This window comes from Lynx canadensis, chromosome B4, assembly GCF_007474595.2.
Source record: "Lynx canadensis isolate LIC74 chromosome B4, mLynCan4.pri.v2, whole genome shotgun sequence".
Lineage (NCBI taxonomy): Eukaryota > Metazoa > Chordata > Mammalia > Carnivora > Felidae > Lynx > Lynx canadensis.
In genome coordinates, this window is record NC_044309.1 from 123,221,288 (window position 1) to 123,244,779 (window position 23,492).

Sequence of the window (23,492 nt, forward strand, 5' to 3'; positions counted from 1 at the left end):
GAGAGTGTGTTTGAATGGGGGGAAAGGTACAGGCAAGGTGAGGAGGGAAGGGCATGCCTGGGCCGTGGGAGGGACAGAAGGAACGGGAGATGGGAGAGGAGGTGGCTCATTGCAGGGAGGAAGCTAACGAGCAGAATGCGAGCGCGGGAGACTGGGATTCTGTCGTCATTGCCCGCAGATTAAAAATGCCTTGGAGAGAGAGCATTTTTGCAAGGCAGCACCGAGTACTGAGTCCCAGGGCTGAGGATACCCTGTGTGCTTCTGAGGCGGCCCAGAGGGCAAGCTACAGGTCACTCAGCACCTTGCACGCCTAGCCATAGGGAAAGGCACAGGGGCCACAAGAGGGAGACTGGCAGAACTGGTCCAGAATCTTCCTGGTCCTGCCCAGAGATGCGCCCGGTTCCCAAAACACCACCTCAGCCCCAGAAGGGCCTAATATCAAAAGAAAACGTTAGAAGAGCTATTTGATGGTCAACAATCTATGGAGACGCTCTCCCAGCACCTCTTGCTCGGCATCGTGAACGCAAGTGGGTTTCAGATGAACTTCAAAGTGTATGCCTGGCACCTGCTTGGTTAGACCCTCAGCCTTCCTCTTCATCCCCAACCCCCACTGCTCTTTTTAGGATAAAGACACAAACTTTAACAAGGCTCTTCTTTAATAATGTTGCCCCCTATTGAGACCAAATCTAAGTCAGCTGGGCCTTTGAGGGTTAGGTTTTTTGGTGACTGCCAGTAGGTGGATTGAGGAAAGTTTCCCCCCTCCCCCGCCCTGCATTAGCTTTATCCTAGTTTGTAAACCAGTGTTTACCTGATGGTCTGTTAATCCCTGACTCTCTCCCCCACCAGACTGGTAGGACCATGGAAATAAGGGACCGAGTCCTGATTCAAATGGGTACCCAGTGATTTAGTCCCTGAGTATTGTTACCTATCATAGTGCTAATCTGAACGAACAGAAACTGGAGAGGATGGGGAGCATCCTAAATAATAACCACCATTTATTGAGCACCTAATATTTCCATCCCTACTGCAACCTGCCAGGAAGACACTTGAATGGAATCTCAGAGCCATGCATTGACTTTCCCAAAAGGGTACAGCTAGCAAATGGTCATACTGGGGCTCAAACCCAGGAGGTTTTGACTGCAGTGTCCAGGCTTTTTCATGACACTATTGAATCTCGTGTAGCCGGTGCCCCAGCTGGTGAGAGCAGCCCAAACCAACATATTCGTTTTCAAGGTGATTTATAAATATTCGCTACATGTCCGTGTGTCTTCTCTTTTGCTCACTCCATGAACATTTCTGTTCTCTGTGCTGTGACGCTGGTACACATTGGTGCTTGATGAGTACATAGGATAGTGACGGATGGTACAAGTGCAGTAGACTCTGGGGCACCTGCCAGGGTTCGAAGCCTGGCTCTGACCCTGTAGTGGGAAGGAAGACCACAGACGCAAAATGTATAAGCTAGACTCTGTAGGTTACCAGTATTCTGCATGCAGGAAAGAGACAGGGGAGCCAGGGAGAACACCAGCCACAGGTGTGAAACTACACTCTCTCATCTCCCCATACCTACAAGTACCACTGCTCTTTTATGTTTTAAGTTTATTTATTTAGAGAGAGAGAGAGGGGGGCGCCTGGGTGGCTCAGTCGGTTAAGCGGCCGACTTCGGCTCAGGTCGTGATCTCACGGTCAGTGAGTTCAAGCCCCGCGTCGGGCTCTGTGCTGACAGCTCAGAGCCTGGAGCCTGTTTCGGATTCTGTGTCTCCCTCTCTCTGCACCTCCCCTGTTCATGCTCTGTCTCTCTCTGTCTCAAAAATAAATAAACGTTAAAAAAAAATGTTTAAATAAATAAATAAACTAGAGAGATAGAGGGTGGGGGAGGGGCAGAGAGAGGGAGATAGAATCCCAAGCAGGCTCCGCACTGTCAGCATGGAGCCCGATGCGGGGCTCAAGCCCATTAACTGTGAGATCATGACTGGAGCTGAAATCAGGAGTCCGATGCTTCACCGAATGAGCCACCCAGGCACCCCTATAAATGTTCCTTTAAAGAACTAACCTAGTGACTCAAATGAGCCATCTGGGTCTCTTCCGGAGAACTGTTTCTCTTAGTAGATAAAAGTCTCTTTCCAAGAACCGTTTTTCATTTTCTATGGATGCTGATTTCTTGGAAGATACATGGCAGAGCGAGGTTGTGGGCTTTGTCAGTCGGGGTTGGAGAGGAGGGAGGGCTGGAAAGTGGACACTTCAGGTGCAGGAGGGGTGAGTCCCTCATTATCCCTTCCTTACCAGCTGGGTAACTCTAGGCAAGCCATACTGCTACCCTGTGCCTCAGTTTCTTTATCTAGAAAACAGGGCAAAAGATAGGACTTAACCTCAGGGGATTACTTTGACCAGTAAATACGTGCATCCGTTATTATTATCTAGAACCCCATGTCATTTGCTATTTTGTGGAAAGCATTTGTCCTGCCAACTTTAATTTGGGATAATATTTGATTCTGCCTCATTCACACAAACACATTTCATGACCATTGCATGATTTCTGCTCGGTGTTGGCTGGTCCAGACCACTTATTTTAATGGTCAGACTCACCCAAACTGACGTGAAATCCATGCTGACTCAGCACTCAAGGTGCAGAACAATGGCAAGTATAAAAAGAAAAAGAGGGGCGCTTGGTGGCTCAGTCAGGTAAACGTTCGTCTCTTGGTTTCGGCTCAGGTCATGATCTCACGGTCCGTGAGTTTGAGCCCCACATCAGGATCCACGCTGACAGAGTGGAGCCTACTTGGGATTCTCTCTCCCCTTTCTCTCTGCCCCTATCCCACTTGAGCGTTCTCTCTCTCTCTCTCTCTCTCTCAAACTTAAAAATATGAAAGAAAGAATGAAAGAAAGAAAGAAAGAAAGAGAAAGAAAGAAAGAAAGAAAGAAAGAAAGAAAGAAAGAAAGAAAGAAAAAGGTTTTCTACCTCATTACAGCAGTACCTTCTGTCACTTCCCATTACTTTAAATCCTCTATTTGATTTTGGGCATTGCAGTATCTGACTTTCTAGCTAAATGTCCCTCCCCACCAACATGTAATATAATGCTTGGCACATAGTAAGTATTCCCTGAATGATTAGTCAATGACTGAATTCCTCTAATGTCTAGAAAAGCTCCAATTCAGGTCTAGTATAGCCCAAAAGTACAAAGTCCATGCTTGTTTGGAATTAGCTTGTGAGTGAAATCAAAATTCTTTTGCCATATGAAGCATTTCCTTAATTGGCACCAACCTCCTATTAACCCTCATCAACCACCACTTCTCCCAAACCCCAACAACCAAGTTCCAGCCCCAATAAACTTTATATTATTCCCAGAATAGGTTGTGCCCTTTTACAACCCTGAAGCTTGGTACTTCCTGTTCTCTGTTTCTGAAATGCCCTTCAGAAGGTCATTTAAGCATGGCCAACTCCTTCTAAACCTTCAAAACCCCAGCTTGAATGATTCCTCCTCAAGGATGTCTCCCAGACTTCTCAAGGCAGGATCGATAGCTCTCATCTCTGGGCTCCCTCAGTGCCCTGTGTAGAGCACTGAGTAAGAGGCCTGGCTTTAGAGTCCTGCTGAGGGCTGAACTAAAGTCCCAGCTTTGCAACTTATAAAGTGTGAAACCTGGGGCAAGGTACATGGCCTCTCTGAACTTCAGTCTTTTCATCTGCTAATCAGCACCATGAGCACCACCTGAAGGTTTCAGTGGGAATAATTTAATTAAAAAATTATAAAGTATTGGGGCACCTGGGTGGCTCAATCGGTTAAGCGTCTGACTTCAGCTCAGGTCATGATCTGACGGTTCATGGTTTCGAGCCCCACATCGAGCTCTGTTGCTGACAGCTCAGAGCCCTGAGCCTGCTTCAGATTCTGTGTCTCCCTCTCTCTTTGCCCCTTCCCTGCTTGCACTGTCTCTCTCTCTCTCTCAAAAATAAATAAACATTAAAAAAAGAAAATTATAAAGTATAAAAATTAAAAAGCCTAAAGGATAGCAAATGCTCAAGAAATAGTAGATAGTCCAATGCCTTCTATCACAGCACCTGACTATATTGTGATTCATACTCCTTTGTGTGAGACTGGATGATGCCAACAGGAGTTTTAATTATTCCTTATCCCTGGCCACTAGCACAGGACCTGGCACACAGTAGGTGCTTACTGCTTCCATGCAGAATGCTTTGTGCGGTCACAAACGAGTGAATCTGAGACCTTTCATTCCCTAGAGTGCCCGGGAGGTGCCCGGTCCCCCTGCAACGGCAGGGGCAGTTGTGCGGAAGGCATGGAAGGAAACGGAAGCTGCTCCTGCCAGGTAAGATCAGAGACGTGGTCTCCTCCCCCTTCTCCTTTCCCGTGGTCCCTCCTTGAACACCTGTACAACAAGTGGGGTCTCTAAGAAATAGCGAGGTTCGTGAAAAGAGTATACGATCAGCAATAAAATGACCTCTTAGGGGCTGGAGACCTTTGAGAGAGTCAGTTCACTGCTCGGCCTTAAGTGCATCCATCTATAAAATGGGTTTGAAAAACATACCTATGTAATTACATCTGTTGAAAAAGTGAAGTGAGATCATCTATGTGAAAATATTTTGTGGGCCTCTACAGAGCTGTATAAATTACTGTCTTTGTTCCTGTTAATAATCACCACTATTGGGGCGCCTGGGTGGGTGGCTCAGTCGGTTAATCGTCTGACTTTGGCTCAGGTCATGATCTCACGGTTCATGGGTTTGAGATCTGCATCCAGCTCTGTGCTGACAGCTCAGAGCCTGGAGCCTGCTTCAGATTCTGTCTGTGTGTGTGTGTGTCTCTCTCTCTCTGCCCCTCCCCTGCTCATGTTATGTCTCTCTCTCTCTCTCTAAAAAATAAAATAAACATTAAAAAAAATTAAAAAAACAATAATCACCTCTATTGGCAAACTACTCTGTGGTCACTGGGTCTAAGAGAAGCAAGTCTTTTGTTGTCCCATGAAAGTGACATGCTGTGAACTGCAAGCCTTAGATAATTTAAATACAAAGAAATTCCTCTGAAAGGGATGGACCTCAACTGTCTTCAGAAATGCAAAACTTGAGGGGCGCCTGGGTGGCGCAGTCGGTTAAGTGTCCGACTTCAGCCAGGTCACGATCTCGCGGTCCGTGAGTTCGAGCCCCGCGTCAGGCTCTGGGCTGATGGCTCGGAGCCTGGAGCCTGTTTCCGATTCTGTGTCTCCCTCTCTCTCTGCCCCTCCCCCGTTCATGCTCTGTCTCTCTCTGTCCCAAAAATAAATAAACGTTGAAAAAAAAAATTAAAAAAAAAAAAGAAATGCAAAACTTGGGGCGCCTAAGTGGCTCAGTCGGTAAAGTGGTAAAGTGCCTGACTCTTGATTTCATCTCAGGTCATGATCTCACAGTTCGTGAGTTCGAGCCCCGTATCAGGCTCTGCCCTCTCAGCACAGAGCCTGCTTGAGATTCTCTTCCTCCCTCTCTGCCTCTTCCCCACTCATGCACATGCTCTCTCTCTTTCTCTCTGTCTCTGTCAAAAATAAATAAAGAAAGAAAAAAAAGACAAGAAAAGAAATGCAAAACTGAGAGAGTTTTCATTTCACTCTTGAGTGAAATTAACGATGAGGCTGTTAGCATTTACCCTCTGGTTGTATCTCTGGGCTAACAAAGCAGTTCCCTTCGGAAGTTCTCCAGACTCTTAGTGAAAAGTGAGGCAGGGATTAGTCTTCACGTTATAACATAAAACCAGCAAAGAATAAAGGCAGAAATAGAAAGAAGGAGCTTCAGGAAAGCACAGATGGAAGATACAGTCGAGAAACAAATGTTGACCAGAGCATCAGTGAGAGATCCAGGGCTTCCCGGGACATAGATCACTTGGGTCTCACGCCATCTGCCTGGGTGTTCCGCAGGACGGGTTTGGGGGAGCGGCCTGTGAAACCTGCACGGATGACAATGTATTTGGACCCAGCTGCTCAGCAGGTATGTCTGATTTTTGTGTAATCAAATGCATTTGTAAAGGCTGAAGGTCAAACATGGCTTATGCAGCTGAAGGATATATCAGGTGGCCTCAGAGAGGCTATTCTTAGGGAGGACTGGGGGGAAGCATCAAACAATTATGCAGAACTAAGTCTACACGGGCAACACCAAGAGTGGACAAAAATGCAGTCTTTGAAAAGAGAGACAGTGTTTTCTGTGGTTTTCGGGGACCCCTCGCCAGAGATGCCTTCTGGCAAACTTGGCAACATATGGTTTCCTCTCTCCAGGTTCCAGGATCCAACATCCACCTGTTGCTTGCCCTGGAGGTCTTTCTGGGTCCTGGTCTCAGCACAGACCTTCTCCCCAGGAGCCTCTTCTTCCACAATGGGCCTCACCACACTCTGTCCCTTCCTTTTGGGGAGTTCTCAAATACCTGAGGTGATCGAGGATTGTGGGCTCCATCTTGCAGATTAAACAAACAAACAAACAAACATAACTGACGCTGGCTTGTCCACTCTCTTGGTCCCCGCCCCCCGGAAGTGGACTCTGAGACAAGGTAGCAGATTTGTCAGGTGACCCCAGCAACACTAAGAAAATGGCACGGGGGAAACAAAGGGTGTGTGTCCCATCAAGCCAGACAAGTGTGGATGCTTGGAGATTAATGCCCTGGGGAACAGGGGCGTCAGTGTAGAATAGTCATCTGAGAGTCATCCCACCAGAGGGGAGCAGGAACCGCAGCATGGTAGGCAGACTGATGGCTTCCGCAAAGTGTCCATATCTAATCCCTTGGACCAAGGAATGTGTTACCTTACATGACAAGGGGACTTATGTTTGCAGAAATAGAGAGATTTTCCTAGATTTTCCGGGCGGGCCCACTGTACACAAAGGTCCTTAAATGTGGAGGAAGAACACAGAAGGTATAGTGTCAGCATGATGAGAAGTGAGAAAAACTCCACCAGCCTTTGCTGGCTTTGAACATGAAAGGGGGCCATAAGTCAAGCAACGTGGGCAGCCTCTAGAAGCCAGGAAAGACAAGATAACAAACTGATTCCAGCATGGGGCACCTGGGTGGCTCAGTCGGTTACACGTCTGACTCTTGATTTCAGCTCAGGTCGTGATCTCAGGGTTGTGAGATCGAGCCTCGAGTCAGGTTCCAAGCTCAGCACAGAGCCTGCTTGGGATTCTCTCTCTCTCCCTCTCTCTCTCTGTCCTCCTCCACTTGCTCTCTCTAAAAAAAACAAAACAAAACAAACAAAAACAACAAAAAAACCAGCCCCCAATGGGCATTTGGGCAGAGCAGCCTTCCTCGGAAGGGCTCACAGGCCTTACTGGAAGTTGGCCGCAATGCACAGAATTAGTAAGGCTTAGAGAACGTGGGCATGGAAGGGACCGTGTCTGCCGGATTCAGAGCCTCCCAAAAAGGATATGTCCGGTAGCCTTTCTCCAACGCCACCTTGGTTCTGGCCTTTATGGAAAAGTCAAATTTAGTAGGCACAGCTTTGATTCAAATATTTTTTGCAAGAAAACCTATGCACATACATAGACATCTCATCCCCATACATTTGTACTGCGTAATAACTTTGACCTGAAGCAGCAGAGGTATTGTCTCCTTCTAATCCATGGTTCCTTGAAGGCAGGACTTGTCTTTATCTCCAGTACCTCCCACAGTGCTGCCTGATGAGTAATTGAAGGAGTGTATAAACGAGTGAATGAATGAATGAATGAATGATCTAATTCACTCCAACCATGTTGTCCTAACCCACAAACTTGATTTTGAGAGGCAGCATGTAGAGATAATTAGAGCCTTGGCTTTACACTCAGACTGGCGTCAGCCTAGGGCTTCTAATTGTGAGAACTTTGTTTCCTAAGCACATTCTCGGTCTTTGTCTTCATCTGTAAAAATAGAAACAATACTGTCTCCTTCAGTGTTATTATGAGGATTTAGTGAGATAATCAGTGTACAATATATGTTAGCAGTTATTAATACCTATTATTTCCTAGTGGCCCCCAATCTTATGTTTTTGTTCACCGACCACTCCATAGATTATTTCATAAAGTGTTGGCAAAAACTAATTTAAAACAGACGTTGGTATTCAGTGTGTTTTTAACATTATATATTATATCAAGGGAAATGTCTCCCAAATTGGCCCTTCCTTACCATAATACTAGGATCTGAATCACATATTTTAAATAAATATTGAAATGGAAAGGGAAAAAAAATAGCATCCAACACTGTTTACTTAACCAAGAAAGCCAAGTACGGTTTGGGGGTGAAAATTTGGAAAGAAGATGAGTCCATGGTGCCTCCAAGAGTTGGTGCCGGTTGATGATACAAGGAAATTCTAAACACTTCTAAAGAAAGTGTCCTGCCTTCACACCTGTTTGTGCCGTGGAGGGAGGGAGGGCAAATAAGCGGGAGAAACAAAGGGAGGTGGATCAGGAACCTAACCTGACGCTCAGGGAAAAAAAGTCCAAGCTCTAGGTTCCAATCAATAGAACTTTGGAGATAATGGAATGTCCTGAATCTGCACCATCCAAGCAGGTGTTGGACATACATGGCCACTGAGCACCTGAAATACAGCTAGTGCAACGAAGAACTGAGTTTTAAATCTTAGTTCATGTCATTTAATTCAGATTTGAATAGCCATGGGCTGCCTGGGGGACTCAGTTGGTTGAGCATCAGACTTTAGCTCAGGTCATGATCTCCTAATTTGTGAGCAAGCCTGAATCAGGCTTGCAGCTGCCAGCCCAGAGCCCACTTCACATCCTCTGTCCCCCTGTCTCTCTGCCCCTCTCCCCCTCCTTCTCAAAATAAATAAATATTTAAATATGTATACATATGTGCATTATATATATAACACACATACATATTATATAAAGAAAAATAAATAAATTTAGATAGCCGCATATGCCACACGTGGCTAGTCTCCACCATATTGTATGGTGCAGCTCCAGAACATAATGGTTAAGAGATCAGGCTTTGAAATCAGACTGTCATGAGTTTGAAACCACCCCAAGCTGCTGTGTGACTCAGGGCAAGCTATTTAACCTCCCAAAGCCTTCTTCATCTATAAAACAGGAATAATAACACCTGCCTGTGGGACTGACAGTGTAGCAAAGCCCTAAGCAGCAGGTCACAAACACTCACTCAGTGGAAGCACATAGGCAGTGAGGACAAAATCAGTCCAACAGTAAGCAAGCCATGGATGGACAGATGGATGGATGGATGGATGGATGGATGGATGGATGGGTGGGTGGATGGATGGCTCAGTGGTGGCTGGTCCTTTTCCATTAACCAGGACAAGAGCAACTTACGAACTTTCTCAGCTGGGCCTCCGCTGGGTGCCAGTGTTGTTTCATCCAGTGAGGCACTGGTCCCATAGCGGTGGCAGCTCTGTCTGTAAGTAGGACAGCTCTATTAGCCACAGTTTATTTTTAACACTGACTTTAACCTGCTGCCAGAACCCTCTCCTATCCTGCTGTTTATTAGTTTAGAAATGATTTAGAGTCACATCAGCCGAGGATTTTTATCCCCGCTGCCAATGCCCTAGCCTGCTCTGTGCCTCTCTCCTGGTTAGTGCAGATTGCAAAGTCCACTTTCTCCAACATAACCCTCAGATCGTTCCCACAGCTGTGTCACGTTCATAGCAGCAGCTAGCATTTGTGGAGCACCTGCTATGCACCAGGCAGTGTGCAAAGTTTGACATGCAATGGTCTCTCTGGATTCCTACAACTGTGCGAGCTGGGTTCCTCATTTTATGGAGAAAGAAGCAGGTTTCTCAAGGTCAAGCAGCTATTTCAGGGGCAGAAGCAGAATTTGGCTCCAAATATCTGACTCCAGAGCCTGGGTGCCCAAACACGGCACTGTTCTGCCCCTGGTGATCTACCACACATTAGACCCCTGACAATGATATTCTAAAGAGGAGACAGATTCGCCAAGGAGCTGGAAATGCAGGTGACAGTTGTGATCTGTAACAGGATGCTACAGGAACACGGGGGAGCTAGCAGCTCACTCTGCCAAGTGGCATAGCACTGAGGGCTTCAGGCACAGTCCCTCTGACCCAAATGGCCAGAATTTCGACACCTTTAAAGTCACACACCCCAAGTTTTTTCATGTCTCTAAAGATTTGCTGACACCAGTTCAAAAAATTCCAAGGACTCTTTAAAAGACATATCAGAATCCCTCCACCACTCACTTCTCCTTCCCAGGGACACTTTCTTGGCAATGGCTGGTGACCCTGCAATGTGTATCAGACATTCCCCAAGGCTGTCCTTGCCTGGTCAGTTAATCCAGTACAGAGTCTATACCAGAAGACAGGACACAGGGAGAAGCTCACAGCATGTAGCCTAGAGGGAAGCTTAGTGACAAAGACAGCTTTAGCAATTAGCATCTAAGTTGGGAGCCTGGGCTGAGTTACATTCAACTCCGCCTTCTGCCTCCTCGCCCTCTTCCACTGGCTACATGACACTCAAGACCTTGAACCTCTTAGTCCAGCTTCCCCACTGCACTGTGAGTCCTTGAGTTTAGGTATTGTGAACTACTCATATTCATATATCCAGTAACTCCTACGGTGACTGCCTCTAGGTAGGAGCTGGGTAGATAACTTTGTTTTGTTTTGTTTTTTTAATGAAAGAGATGACTTTTTTTAAAAATGTTTATTTATTTTGAGAGAGAGGTCAGGAGGGGCAGAGAGAGAGGGAGAGAGAGACTCCCAGGCAAGCTCCACGCTGTCAGCACAGAACCCAACGTGGGCTCGAATTCACGAACCGTGAGATCATGACCTGAGCCAACATCAAGAGTTGGACGCTTAACCGACTGAGCCACCCAGGTGCCCCTGGGTAGATATTTTGTAATTGAATTGAATTGAGCCTTCTCTACTGAGACATAGTACACCTCCCTCCACACCCCAGTTACCTCCGTGACCAATTTGACTTCTCTCTGGAACTCCTCTTCCAACAGCTACAGCCATAGGTGAACATCAAAGTGCTCTGTTAAAATAGAAAGGATGGCAAATCAGTTTTTGAAGTGAGGATGACGATTCCAAATCCAATTCAAAAGTTCACATTATCTGAATGAATAGTTGAGCTAGGTGTCTCCCATTTTTCATACGTAATTCAGAGTTAATGAGCCCCCCCTCACAGGGTGCGGCTAGCATCAGATGAGATAATGCTTGTAAAGCAAGTGGCAAAATGCCTGATGGGTAGTAAGTGCTCAACAGAGGGAAGTGCAGGGCCCGTTCTACAGTGAGCTGAGGGAGGGACATGCCTCAGGTGCCAAATTTAAATAGGCATCAAAAACTCAGTAATCATGGGGTGCCAGGGTGGCTCAGTCGGTTAAATGTCCAACTCTTGGTTTTGGCTCAGGTCATGATCTCACAGTTCGTGGGTTTGAGGCCCATGTCGGGCTCTGCACTGCCAGTGTGGAGCCTGCTTGGGATTCTCTGTCCCTCTCTCTGCCCCTCTCCTGCTCATGCTCTATCTCTGTCGACATAAATAAATAAACTTTAAAAATAAAGTTATTAAAATTTTAAAATACTTATTAAAATAAATAGTTATTAAAATATTAAAATAAAGTTATTAAAAAATACCAAAGAAAGGCAGGATCCAGCTCTGCACTTGAGCTACCCTGTCTCATTCTCCCCACCTTCTGCCCTGCCTCCCCCTTCTCTCCCTATATCCTGTCTCCCCTCCTCACCTGAATCCTGGTCCTGCAGGATGTTGTCTTTGTTGATAATCTAGTTGTACAGTTATTGGTATGGTTATAAAGCACCCACAAAAAATGTTTTAGGTAAATACAGAGAGGGGTTAGGGCTTCCAAGGGATTCCCGTCTAATAGAAGAAAAAAAAAATGCACACACTGAGAAAGAAAAAGCGGCCCTGACAGCTGTTGGCAGTCAGCCTTTTTGCTCCCAGCTAGGCTGTGGTGCTGCCCCACTGAGCATAGACAATTTCACAGAATATCACCATCGATGACTTGCTATATCCATACTGGAACAAGACACAGAAACTAAGCCACTGCGAAATCACATCTGGACAGAGAAATGAACAACGACAATGGGCAACAATAAAAATAACCCGATAGCTGCCTCTCCTGGTCACCGTGAGTCGGGGAGCTGCTCACCCTTCAAGGCCAACCAAAGCCCCCACCTCCATGGTGCCACTCAGTGGTCCCAATGCAGAATCTGCTTCTCTGGGCTCCAACAGCACCTTCTTTGTACCTTGTCCCCTACCACACCCTATTGTGACTACCAACTTTAAACCTGGTCCACTATCACACCAGACTGTCTATGCCTGAGAGCCTACTACCACCATTGGTCAAACAAAGTCAGCAGCAAGGGTCAGCAGTCGTGACAGAAGCAGCAGAGCCACTCGGGGATTTCCGTTGGCATGCAAAAGAGAGCACGTTGGAGGCCAAGTCATGGAGGTGTGAGATGCAGGAGGCATGTCTCTCCTAGGCCAGCCCACCCATCTCTTCCTCCCATTGTCATTGATCTATCCTGTCCTAGTGTGTGTCACGTTGTGTTGGGATGGGCTGCCTTCCTCTGCCGTTAGACTTGGAGGGCACAGACTTTACCCTTTTATCTCTGGGTCATTAATCCCAAGCACAGCACCCTGGACAAGAGAGGTGTTCAATATGTGTTATAAAGGAAGGAAGATAAACTAATGAGTCGTCCCCATGTGCTTAGAACCTAAGATGTATAAAAGGAAGCAATGGAAAGTGAAAAGTAAAGTTGTTGGAATTAGATTGGACAGAGCCTTGTTCACCAAAGAGAGGGATTTAGATTTCATTTGGTTATCAGTTGGGAGTCACTGAGATATTTGGGGGGAAGATCACCTGATGCCATTACTGATCATATGAAATGGGTGGAACGGAGAGGTGAGAGCTTGGACAGCAAGGCCAGGTAAAATGCTACTGCAGCAGTCCAGGCAAAACATGATCAACACCTGAAGGAGAACAGTTCTGATGGATACAAAAAGCAGGAGATTGAGGTGGACACAAGAATTCAAAGGATTTTTTTATTAGATGTTTGGAATACTTTATTAATCCTTGCTTTTCCAGTATTTGGTTAGGTTTTTAAGCAAGTGGGTCTTCTTAATTATGTTTCACTTGAATTAATATGAAGTTGGCTGACACTGAATGCATGTGTAGTAGGCAGAAGTATGGCCCCCCCAAAGAAGTCCGTATCTGGATCCCTGGAACTTGTAAATGTGTTAGGTTACATGGCAAAAGAGAATTAAGAATTAATTAAATAATTAAATTAAGATAATAAATTTGTGTGGTTTTAAGTCATAATTAAGTTGTGAGGTAATTTGTTCCAGCAGCAAAAGGAAACCAATACAGTATGTTGCACAGAGGTCTGGGCCTAGGATGCTGGCAACCCAGCCAGGTAATAAATCTTGCTACAAATGAGCTGCAAACTGAGTGCTAAGGAATTGACTATTTATTTCAAATGCCCCCTCATTTGTCATTTCTGAAACGGTCTGTCAGTGAGCCAAAAAGCCTGCTATTTCAAGCTAGAAATCATGGCATAGTTATTCTCTGCCCTTTCAAATTTCTTTTTTATGCTTGAATTTCCCCCATCATTCAGGAAGTAGGATTTACTCTAGTAGAGAGCAGATCCCCACCACCAGCAATGATTGAGCCAGTGGTAGCTTCTCTGTGTTAAATATGACAGACGCATACCAAACAAGTTAATTCTCTTCTTGAGGTGTACAAAGATGAAGTAACTAGTTTAAAAGTAGAGAAAAGCACTCCAGTGCATTCCAGTGCACCAACACATTATCTCATCCAGCTGGAGAAATTGCATGAGGAAGGGATTACTGCCCTCATGTTATATGTAAACAAATTGAAGGTAATAAAAGGAAAATGAAGCCAAGATCTAAACCAGGGTCTCCAGGACCCCAAATTTATGGTTCTTCCCCTCTCATCATGCAGATTCTCAATAAAAACAATCTCAAAGCATTACTCCTCCAGAATCTTTGGAAGAGGTCTACATTGAGTAATGAACAACCCCCGTGTTCTGTCTGCAGTGTGCAGCTGTGTGCACGGCGTATGCAATGGTGGGGTGGACGGTGACGGAAGCTGTGAGTGCTACTCCGGGTACACTGGCCCCAACTGTGACAAGCGTAAGTACTGCTGCTTTCCTTGATGCTATACTGGGTCAGATAGGCACAGACATATGTGCTTCAACTTTGTATTCACATAGTTGCATCCTGGGGCTCTACATGGGCAAGGTGCCATCAAATGTTTTCCTGGGAGAACACCAAAAATTAAAAAGACAGGGAAAAAAAGAAAAAGAGAGGATGGGAGGGGGAAGGGAGGACTGGGAAGGGGAGGGGAGGGAAGAGATAGTCTAGAAGAGTGGAACTCATGGAAGATTTGGGAGCAACGTACTGACATATCTATGCTTTAGGAAGGTCAAGCTGGTGACAGTGCAAAGGATAGAATAGAGAGGGTTGGAAAACCAGCCAAGGTCATTGTAATAAGTTGGCCACCCAGTGAGGGAGGTAAGGTGTGTTCTCAGTTGCAGGTCTCAAGGACAGAACATATTCATAGGAAACGGAGACCCACTAAGGTTAAGTGATTCACTAGAGGTCATAAAACTACTAAATCGAAGAGCTGGAACTCAGATCATTTGAAATTCTTTAAATGCTCTATCACACTGGGCCCAAGCAAGAGGTAGAAACCACAGGGTGATCGAAACAAGGGAAGTATAATGTAAAGAATTAGCAAGTTATGACAGGAGAGTGGCCACAAAAACGCAAAGTGAACTCTAGGGCGGCCGAGCATAACAGAGAAGGACAAACTTGGAAAGGGTGGCCATCCCCAAGGCTGAGTTCAAATCTTTTTGGAGAAGGTATGGTGGCAGCCCACTGGGTAGAGAAGAAGTTTTCTGGTTTGCCCAAGCCGGCATGGATCCACAGTCATTAGGCACACGAAAAACAACCCTCCGGGACACTGATGAGCCAAGCCTGGTGGGCAAGCACACAGAGGGAGTTGGGGTGTGGTGGGTGCCAGACTTGGAGTGTGCAATGTCCGTGTGTGGAAAAGCTGCAAGAAGGTGGTCACTGGGTCCAGGTTGAGGATGCAGGGCCACCAATAGAGTGTATACTCTGAGTGCATGGCTGGGGCAGAGCAGCACTGAATGTCCTCACACGTTTGCACCACTGACAGACTATGCAACAGCAGCAAGCAAACACAGCAGAAACACAACACTGCACAAAGGAAGCAACAAGTGGAGCCTTCTCCTACAATGGCCCTCAAGCACCCCCTACTGGCCAAACTTAACATATCACTGTAAAGGAGAAATGTTCGGAATCTTATCAAAGAGCAGGTAATGAAGGGTGAATTTGGAGCTTATCCATTATGAAATTGGACATTCTTCCTGTGACACTAGCCTCACTTATCCTCTGGATTTTACTCTTCTGATCTATAAAATGAAAGGATTGGACAAGATTCCAATTCAACGAATTCCAACTCGTTTTATTGAAAATCACTGAGGCACTATTAACAGTAAGGACGATGAATAAAACACAGCCTCTGGAGGGGGCAGACGCTCAAATGACCCGTTCAAATCAACAGCAGAATGAAACTCGAATGAATAGGATAACCCCTTTTGTAGACCTCAGTCAGCCTACTTCTAAGGCCACTCCTGTCATTGCCCAGTGGACTCATGAGCAAAGATTTTTTTTAATAAGATAGCAGACATAGTCCAGAAGCCAGCTTCATGAAGAACATAGACATATTTGCCTCCAAATGAAAAAATAATTCTGCCAAATCAAAAGGTAAACAATAGACTGGCACAAAATATTTGCAACCCACAGAGCAGAAAAGTTTTTCTAATAACATAAAGTCCATAGGCCATTTGCCAAAGAGCAGCGACTTCACAGGAGAAGAAATAAAAACTAGCCAACAGGTATAGAAAAAGTGCTTACCCCCAAGCAGAAATGCAAATGAATCACAGGTTCATTTAAAACCATAATGAAGTGGTATTTCAGAGATTTGGAGGTTTGGGTTTGGTTTTAGTTTTTTGCTCACTATGTTACATAGATTGCAAAGATAGATAATACCCACCTGTGGGTATGAGGAAAATCACAGTACTGTCAACAGAGAGATGAATTGCTGCAACCTGAGGGAAATTTATCCATTAAATTTTAAAATATGCTTATAGTTTGCTGCTCTGGCCCCAATTCTAGGGATTTACCTGGAAAAAGAGAGACACAAGCACCAGTAGGTAAAAATATATGTACAAAGAAATCCATAACAGTGTTGTCTGGAAACGACTGGAAGATTCATCAGTAGAAAATGGTTGAGTGAACTGTGGTATATCCTATACCAGTCAGGATAATGCCAGCTGCTGTAAGAAACAAACACAAAAATTCATTGGCCTAACACAAAGGTTTCAAAACTGTACCAAGGCACCCTAAGGTACCACATCAAACTCACAAGGGTGTTACGGGGATATTGTAATTTTTTTTTAAAGTTTGCTTACTTACTTTTGAGAGAGAGCAAGAGCACAAGCAGGAAAGGGACAGAGAGAGAGAGAGGGAGACACAGAATCCAAAGCAGGCTCCAGGCTCTGAGTTGTCAGCACAGAGCCCAGTGCGGGGCTCGAACTCACAAACTGTGAGATCATGACCTGAACTGAAGTTGAATGCTTAAGCAACAAGCCACCCAGGTGCCCCTGGGATATTTTAAACTTTTGAGGGAGACAGTGATGCATCTGCAGAATACTGTACAAATGCTAGCTTGAGTTAGTTCACAATTTCAACATTAGGTAGCACTACGTCCCTTTCAACAATATCATATCTTTATAAAGCTGTATTTTCAGTGCTTGCTAAGATAAAAAGCAGGTATCATGCAAAAATCCTTTCTAATGGAATAAGCGTGATGGTTTCCAATCTGATTCCAAGATTTAAGAAGTTGGGCAGTGTCCAAAAGCTCACACATTCCAGGGGCACCTGGGTGGCTCAGTCGGTTGAGCCTCTAACTCGTGATTTTGGCTCAGGTCATGATCTCACAGTTCATGGGATGTGAACCACGCATGCATGTGCTCTCTGTCTCTCAAAATAAATAAATAAGCATGTTTTTTAAAAAAAGAAGCTCACATATTCCATTTACAAGTAAATGTGGCTATTTAAAAATGAAGTAAAAATCTTTCTCTTTATATTAACCACATTACTTTTTCAAACGGCTACTAAGGTCTCATGACACACTGAATTCCTTGGTTCTAACAACTTAATAAATGGACCTGGTAGGTATTTCTTTTGGGACATGAAGAAAGTTAAGATACTAAACACTATGACCTGAGAATTTAGGGAACCTCTGGCTTACTCATGTACAGTCCAGTGTGGGAATCTGACACCAGCTTCCCGCTACATGGTGATTACAGTTCCAGATTTTTCTATTTTGTGCCTCTGCCATTCTATAGCACCTCAGAGTGCTCTGCTTTGAGCCATGGAAAGAAGAAGACAGGACGGAAAAGTCCCTGCTTATGAAATCCAAGATGACACATACAAATTCCTCTCAATATTCCATCAATGGAAAGTAGTCACATGACCCCACCTGGATGCAAAGGGGTTGAAAATGTAATCCTTGAAAGGGCAGCCACTTCCTGGCAACAATTCTACTCTATGGAAAGAATTGGGGGAATATTCTCTATGAATGTTTGGTTCAACTAGCCACTGTTGGGGACAATCCCCAGTTGAGTGTCTCATATTTATATGCCTCTTGAGTGTGGCACACTGACTGCTCTTCACTCCAGTATCTTTTCAAGGATGTTTGTATCACAAACAGCCTTGGAAGATGTAGGGTGTCTCTTGGGAACGAAGTATAGACAGGCTTACTGCCTGTTCTAGTTATCAATGGCTTGCCTTTCAGCTCAAAAGTTGTCCTCTTTGCCTGCTCTGTGATAATGGAGGGGAACTTGTAAATATCTCTCAGTTGCCAGCTAGCAAGACATAAAGTCTTATCAATAGAGAGTTTTGGAGGGACACTGAAGAAGGAAGGGTTTTCTCTTCCTGTTTCTGGTTTAGCTCACTCACCAGAGCCCCCAGAGAACATGGTTTTTCTCCACTGCTCAGTCCTACACAGTTTATCCAGTGATAGATTCCTGCAGGGCTCAGCTTCCTCCAGGGTTTGACCACTGCATACTTTGTCAAGTGCTTGACTGAGGTGGCAGCAGTAGAGCCAGGAGCCCCAGACAGCACAGGCCTGTGCCCCACCATGCAGAGATGTGCTCGCTGTTTGGTATGGCTTCTCCTCGATGCCATGCACACCAAGGTCTCTGCAGGGTTGGCCATCTGGAGAGCCAGCCATCCCACCTCTCCCACACAGCTGACCCCTGAAGATGCTCTGGCCCCAGCCACAGAACTATACTACACTTCTGTGGGGGTGGCTTCTTAGTTTCTGGTTCCGGTAGCACCCAGTGGCCAGCAGCTTCCCCAGGCACTAAGTGAACCCGGGAAGCTGGGCACCTCTTTGTGGATGACCTTCCCTAGAGCCCTTAGGGGAAGATTTCCAGCAAGTCTCACCATTAAGGCACCTCAGCACCTTCTCTACCATTCAGTGACCAAGGCATGCCTTTTCCAGTGACATCTGGATCTCAGTCCTGGACAGAGGAAGGCTCTACCTTGGGTATTTATTTATCTCAACCCTAGGAAAGAGGTTGCTCTTTATATACCTGCTATTTCTTCATTCTTTAGAATTCCTTTTAACACTCATGAACCAATTCCCCATTATTGTAATTTTCCATTGATAATTCTTTACACTAAAACATTCCCTTATTGTGTGGTTTCTGTCTCCTGCCTGGGCCCTAACTAATACATTGCCTAGTACTCAAAAAACAAAACAAAACTTAGATTCCTTAATATTGGGGCTCCTCCCCTGTAATGAAATGAAATCCACTTCATGACCCTTTCTACATTGTCCCAGGGGACTCGGGGCTTGGAAGAACTAATGCAAAACTGCCAACACTCTGGCTATTACTCTTGATGTGAGCAATAAACTGTCCTTCATCTCTGACCCAGGAATCTCATAGCTTCTACTAGCATCCATGGAACTACATTAGCTCAATTTCGTAGCTTTGTGTATTGGATAATATGCCAGATTCCTTATAGTTTCTGACAACCATCTGTGCCCCCGATGTGATGAAGCACCACACAGTTGTTAGAGATTACAGTGGATCCTTAAATAGCTCCATAATATTTGGTTAAATTAAAAATCAATTTGCTAAATATTTTCACAGGATTCCATTTTGTTTAAAAAAACATCTAGGGGCGCCTGGGTGGCGCAGTCGGTTAAGCGTCCGACTTCAGCCAGGTCACGATCTCGCGGTCCGTGAGTTCGAGCCCCGCATCAGGCTCTGGGCTGATGGCTCAGAGCCTGGAGCCTGTTTCCGATTCTGTGTCTCCCTCTCTCTCTGCCCCTCCCCCGTTCATGCTCTGTCTCTCTCTGTCCCAAAAATAAATAAACTTTGGGAATGAAATGGAAGAATGAGAATAAGAAAGAGTTCATTTTTACTTTCTACATTCTGGGGTTTTTTGAATGGTTGCAGTGAGTCTTTTTTAATTACTCTTTTTAATCACAAAGAACATTACATTGGTTGAATTTTTCAGAATCAGTTATTCTACTAATGCAGGTACCTCAACAATATTCCTTTGCAGCCATCCCTGAATGTGCAGACTTGCTCTGCCCAGAAAATTCCAGATGCTCACCTTCCAGCCAAGATGAAACAAAACTAGTATGCAAATGCCTTCCCAATTACCAAGGCGATGGCCAATACTGTGAACGTGAGTAGGATTTAGATCCTGCTAGTCATTCATTGAGATGTTTAGGTTACTAAACAGAAAAAAAACAAAACTTCATAACCTTTCTAATGTTAACACAATGACACTTCTATTTCTCTCTGTGTTAAGTTAAATGAAATATATAACAAGTACCGAGAAAATGTTCATCTGTGGTAGCTTTTCAATAAGTGGCAATTTCGGCTTCTATTATCGAAGCACATAAATAGATTCTTACACATAGTTTTATATCAACCATATCAATGTTAGGATAAAATACAGTCTGTCTTCCTTCTTTCTTTATCCTTCCTTCCTTCCTTCCCTCCTTCCTTCCTTCCCTCCCTTCCTTCCCTTCTTTCTTTCCTTCCTTCCTTCTTTCCTTCCTCCCTTCCTTTCTTTTTCTTTTCATGCTCATTCACTTTGTGAGAGGTTGTGTTATGTATTGAACATGAACTCTCAAGTCAGGCTGCCAGCATTCAAATCCCAGATCTGCTTATTATGAACTACATGACCTTGGACAAATTCTTTAACCTGCCTGTGCCTCCATTTTCCTATCTATCAAATGAGAATTATAATGGCTCCTCTCTTAGAGAGTTGTTGTAAGAATCAACCGAGTTAATGTATGGCAAATGCTTAGACAGGGCCAGTGCATATAAATACTACAAGAATTAGTGCTTTCTTTCATGCTATTTTATATTTAAATCCACACATAACATGGCATAGTAATATATCAATACAATATTTTTAGTTATAATCTCTGACAGCCATACATGAATCTGTTCAACAGGTAGGGGGCATCAGGTGGGGTAAGATGAACTGTTTCTCTCTCTCTTAAAACAATGAATTGCCTGTGCAACTTTGATGTGCTCTTGTCCTGTCATTGCCTCTCAAGCCACCAATCCATGTTTAAAAGAAATATGCCATCCTCACGCTCTTTGCACGTACGAGGGACCGAATCGGCACAGTTGCACGTGCCAAGAAGGCTACCATGGGGATGGCCGAGTGTGCTTACCAGTGGACCCCTGCCAGACGAACTATGGAAACTGCTCTGCAAAGTCTACAGTGTGCATATATGACGGTCCTGGACAGGTGAGCACATGATGCTTGGAACTGGGGTGTCTCGCAGTAGGACAGCCACCAAAGGTAAAACCGTGCCGTAGGTGTCATTTGTCTGCTAGGTTGGCCCAGTTTGCCATTTTGATGCTCAGTTTGGGCCTCCTCTCCAGGCACACCTCCATGTGCTCAGGACGAACTTCCATGTGTCCCTTCTCCGGTCTGTCTTCTGAACTCACACTTTCCCAGCTCCCCAGGGAGAATTTACCTGCCCTACACTCTCTTGTGTCCTGGTCCTAGACGGTGACAGACAAAATATATACACGACTCAAATGCGATTAACAAATTAACTGTTAACCAAGTCTTGAGTGAATATGTCATTGACTTTCACCTACAATCCTCCGTTTCTCTCTCATATCTTTTCGAGGCAAGAGAGGACTCTTAGAACCAAAAGACTGTGCCCCAAAGAGATGAGCACTGACAAAATGTCAGGCAGCACTGAAAGACAGTAGGCAGCACTGAGGATGTTCTGGGGGGAGACCCTGCCCCTCTAACTCACATCATGATCTTGACCGCTAAAAACCAGCCAGGTCCAGAGACCTTTGCTGAGGAGTTCGGCTGAAAGATCCCTTTTACTTATACCTCATCCATCTATCAACTATTTAGTGGGTGTCCACTGAATCCATAACTGCACATCAAGTTCAGGGGAGAAAATCTATCCACACAAAAGGATATTGCTGCCCTAGTAGGAGGAAAGGCTTCAGTGTCTGACCCAAAGAGAGTCATGTGTCCCTAGCAATCCAGTCACCCCATGGCTCCCGGAGTCTCCTGCAGAGTACCCACCCAATCTCATCTTCCAGGGAAAATGCACATCACATGCCATTTCTGCTGTCAATGCCTGAGACAGATTTGGAAAGAAATTCAAGGAGCTGGGCCTCCATCCTCACAGTGCAGTCCCTTACGGGAAAAGTCACATTACACTCTGAGCCAAAGTCCCAGGACCTTGGGAGTGAGATTAAAAATAAGCTTTGTCTCCAAAAACCGGACCCCAAGGCAGATTGTCAGGTCTTAGAAAGCCCCCGTGTTCACACAGAAACAGGGCGTTCATTATTTCCATTATTCCAGAGAAGGTTTCCTCAATTTTGGCATTATTAGCACTTTGGATTCTTTGTTGTGGGGCTGTCCTGTACATAGTAAGATGTTTAGCAGCATCCCTGGCCTCTGGTGACACTGCCCCCCTCTCCTCTTGTGACAATCAAAATATCTCTAGACGCTGCCCAATGTATCTTAGGTTGAGACTCCCGGCTGAAAATCACTCTTCTGAAGCAATGATATCTCCCATCTGAACTTCAGTCTGTACTCACCTGTAGACAATCTAAAACCGGGAATTATGGAGCCAGAAAGGCCCAGGGTTAGGAAACAAGAAAACCGAAAAGGTAAACTTTACAAACAAGGTGTAATTACACGTTTCGCAACCGGTGAGGTACATAAACCAGATCCCCAATTCTGGATACTTTGACACATTTTTAAGCCCGTGCTTTGGACCTGCCGCAAGTTAGCTTTTATGGCAGAACACAGATGGATTGAAGAAGGATGTCAGCTTCCATGACTAACAAGAACCCTTTGTTTTTCTCTCCGTGTCTTCTGAAGTCTCACTGTGAGTGTAAGAAACATTACCGCGATTATGTGCCCGGAGTGGGGTGCAGTGTGATCGATGTCTGTAAACTCAATAACCCCTGTCACAGGAATGCTAACTGCACTACCATCGCACCAGGCCAAACCAAGTAAGTCTGTTCAGTTCCATCGCCATCATTCCAAGTGCTGGTCAGTCAGTGCTGTGCCTTCCTTGAAGGGCAGGAAATGTGTCTTAGTCTCGTATTCACCCTCACCCCCACAGAGCACGATGCAAGAAGCATAGTGGGGGCTCAATAAATCTTTCTTTAATCACTGAATCATCCAACAGTCGTTTCCTTTATAATGACCATCAGAACATGCTGAAATACTGACCTGGCCCGGCAGCTCGGTAGTAAGTGGTCAGAGCGTGGGAGAAGGAAACCACCGTCGCTAGGAAAACAAACATCTGCTGTGATGACAGGCATTTGACCTCTAATGTATATACCTGTTTCCTCAGTCGTGAAATATTGCTTGCTGGTAGTACCTAACAAGACAGGGGAAGGTGAATAACATGAGTGGTGCTTCCTGGACTCCAGGTTTTACAAGAAGGGGCTTACCGAGAGTAAAAATATTTGTGTGAAAATTCCTGAGGCAGAGGTGCTCTGCATGGTGTTAAGAAGATGGTATTCGGAAGGGAAGGAGCTGGGTTTGAGTCTCGGATCTGGTATCCGCCAGGGGAATGACCTTGGGAAAGTGGCATCATCTCTCTGGTCTTTGTTTCTCCATGTACAAAATGAGCACAGTGATGTCTACTTCACAGTGTTGTGAACATTACATAACAGAATGTTCTAGAAATTACCATAGAGCTATTATGTTTTTATGAGTAGGTGAGCTGAGGCTAGAATCCCAGTGTTTTGCTCCCAGACTGAGGCTTCTACCTTCTGTTCTCACTGTCATCGGCGTTGGAGAAGGACTCACTGTCACTGTAAGCTCAAAACCTTGGAGCACCTGGGTGGCCCAGTCGGTTAAGCATCTGACTTCAGCTCAGGTCACGATCTCATGGTTTGTGAGTTTAAGCCTCATG

The 23,492-nt window shown here is 45.1% G+C and overlaps 1 protein-coding gene across 1 annotated transcript in view; it reads left to right on the top strand.

Moving 5' to 3' along the window:
• The window catches only part of STAB2 (stabilin 2), a 167,042-nt gene that overhangs the window by 25,814 nt on the left and 117,736 nt on the right, over positions 1–23,492 (top strand). The window contains exons 4-9 of the mRNA XM_030320397.1: positions 4,232–4,317; positions 5,890–5,959; positions 13,988–14,083; positions 19,622–19,747; positions 20,634–20,830; positions 22,445–22,578. Coding sequence (XP_030176257.1) covers positions 4,232–4,317; positions 5,890–5,959; positions 13,988–14,083; positions 19,622–19,747; positions 20,634–20,830; positions 22,445–22,578 — 709 coding nt within the window. The remainder of the gene's footprint in view (positions 1–4,231; positions 4,318–5,889; positions 5,960–13,987; positions 14,084–19,621; positions 19,748–20,633; positions 20,831–22,444; positions 22,579–23,492) is intronic.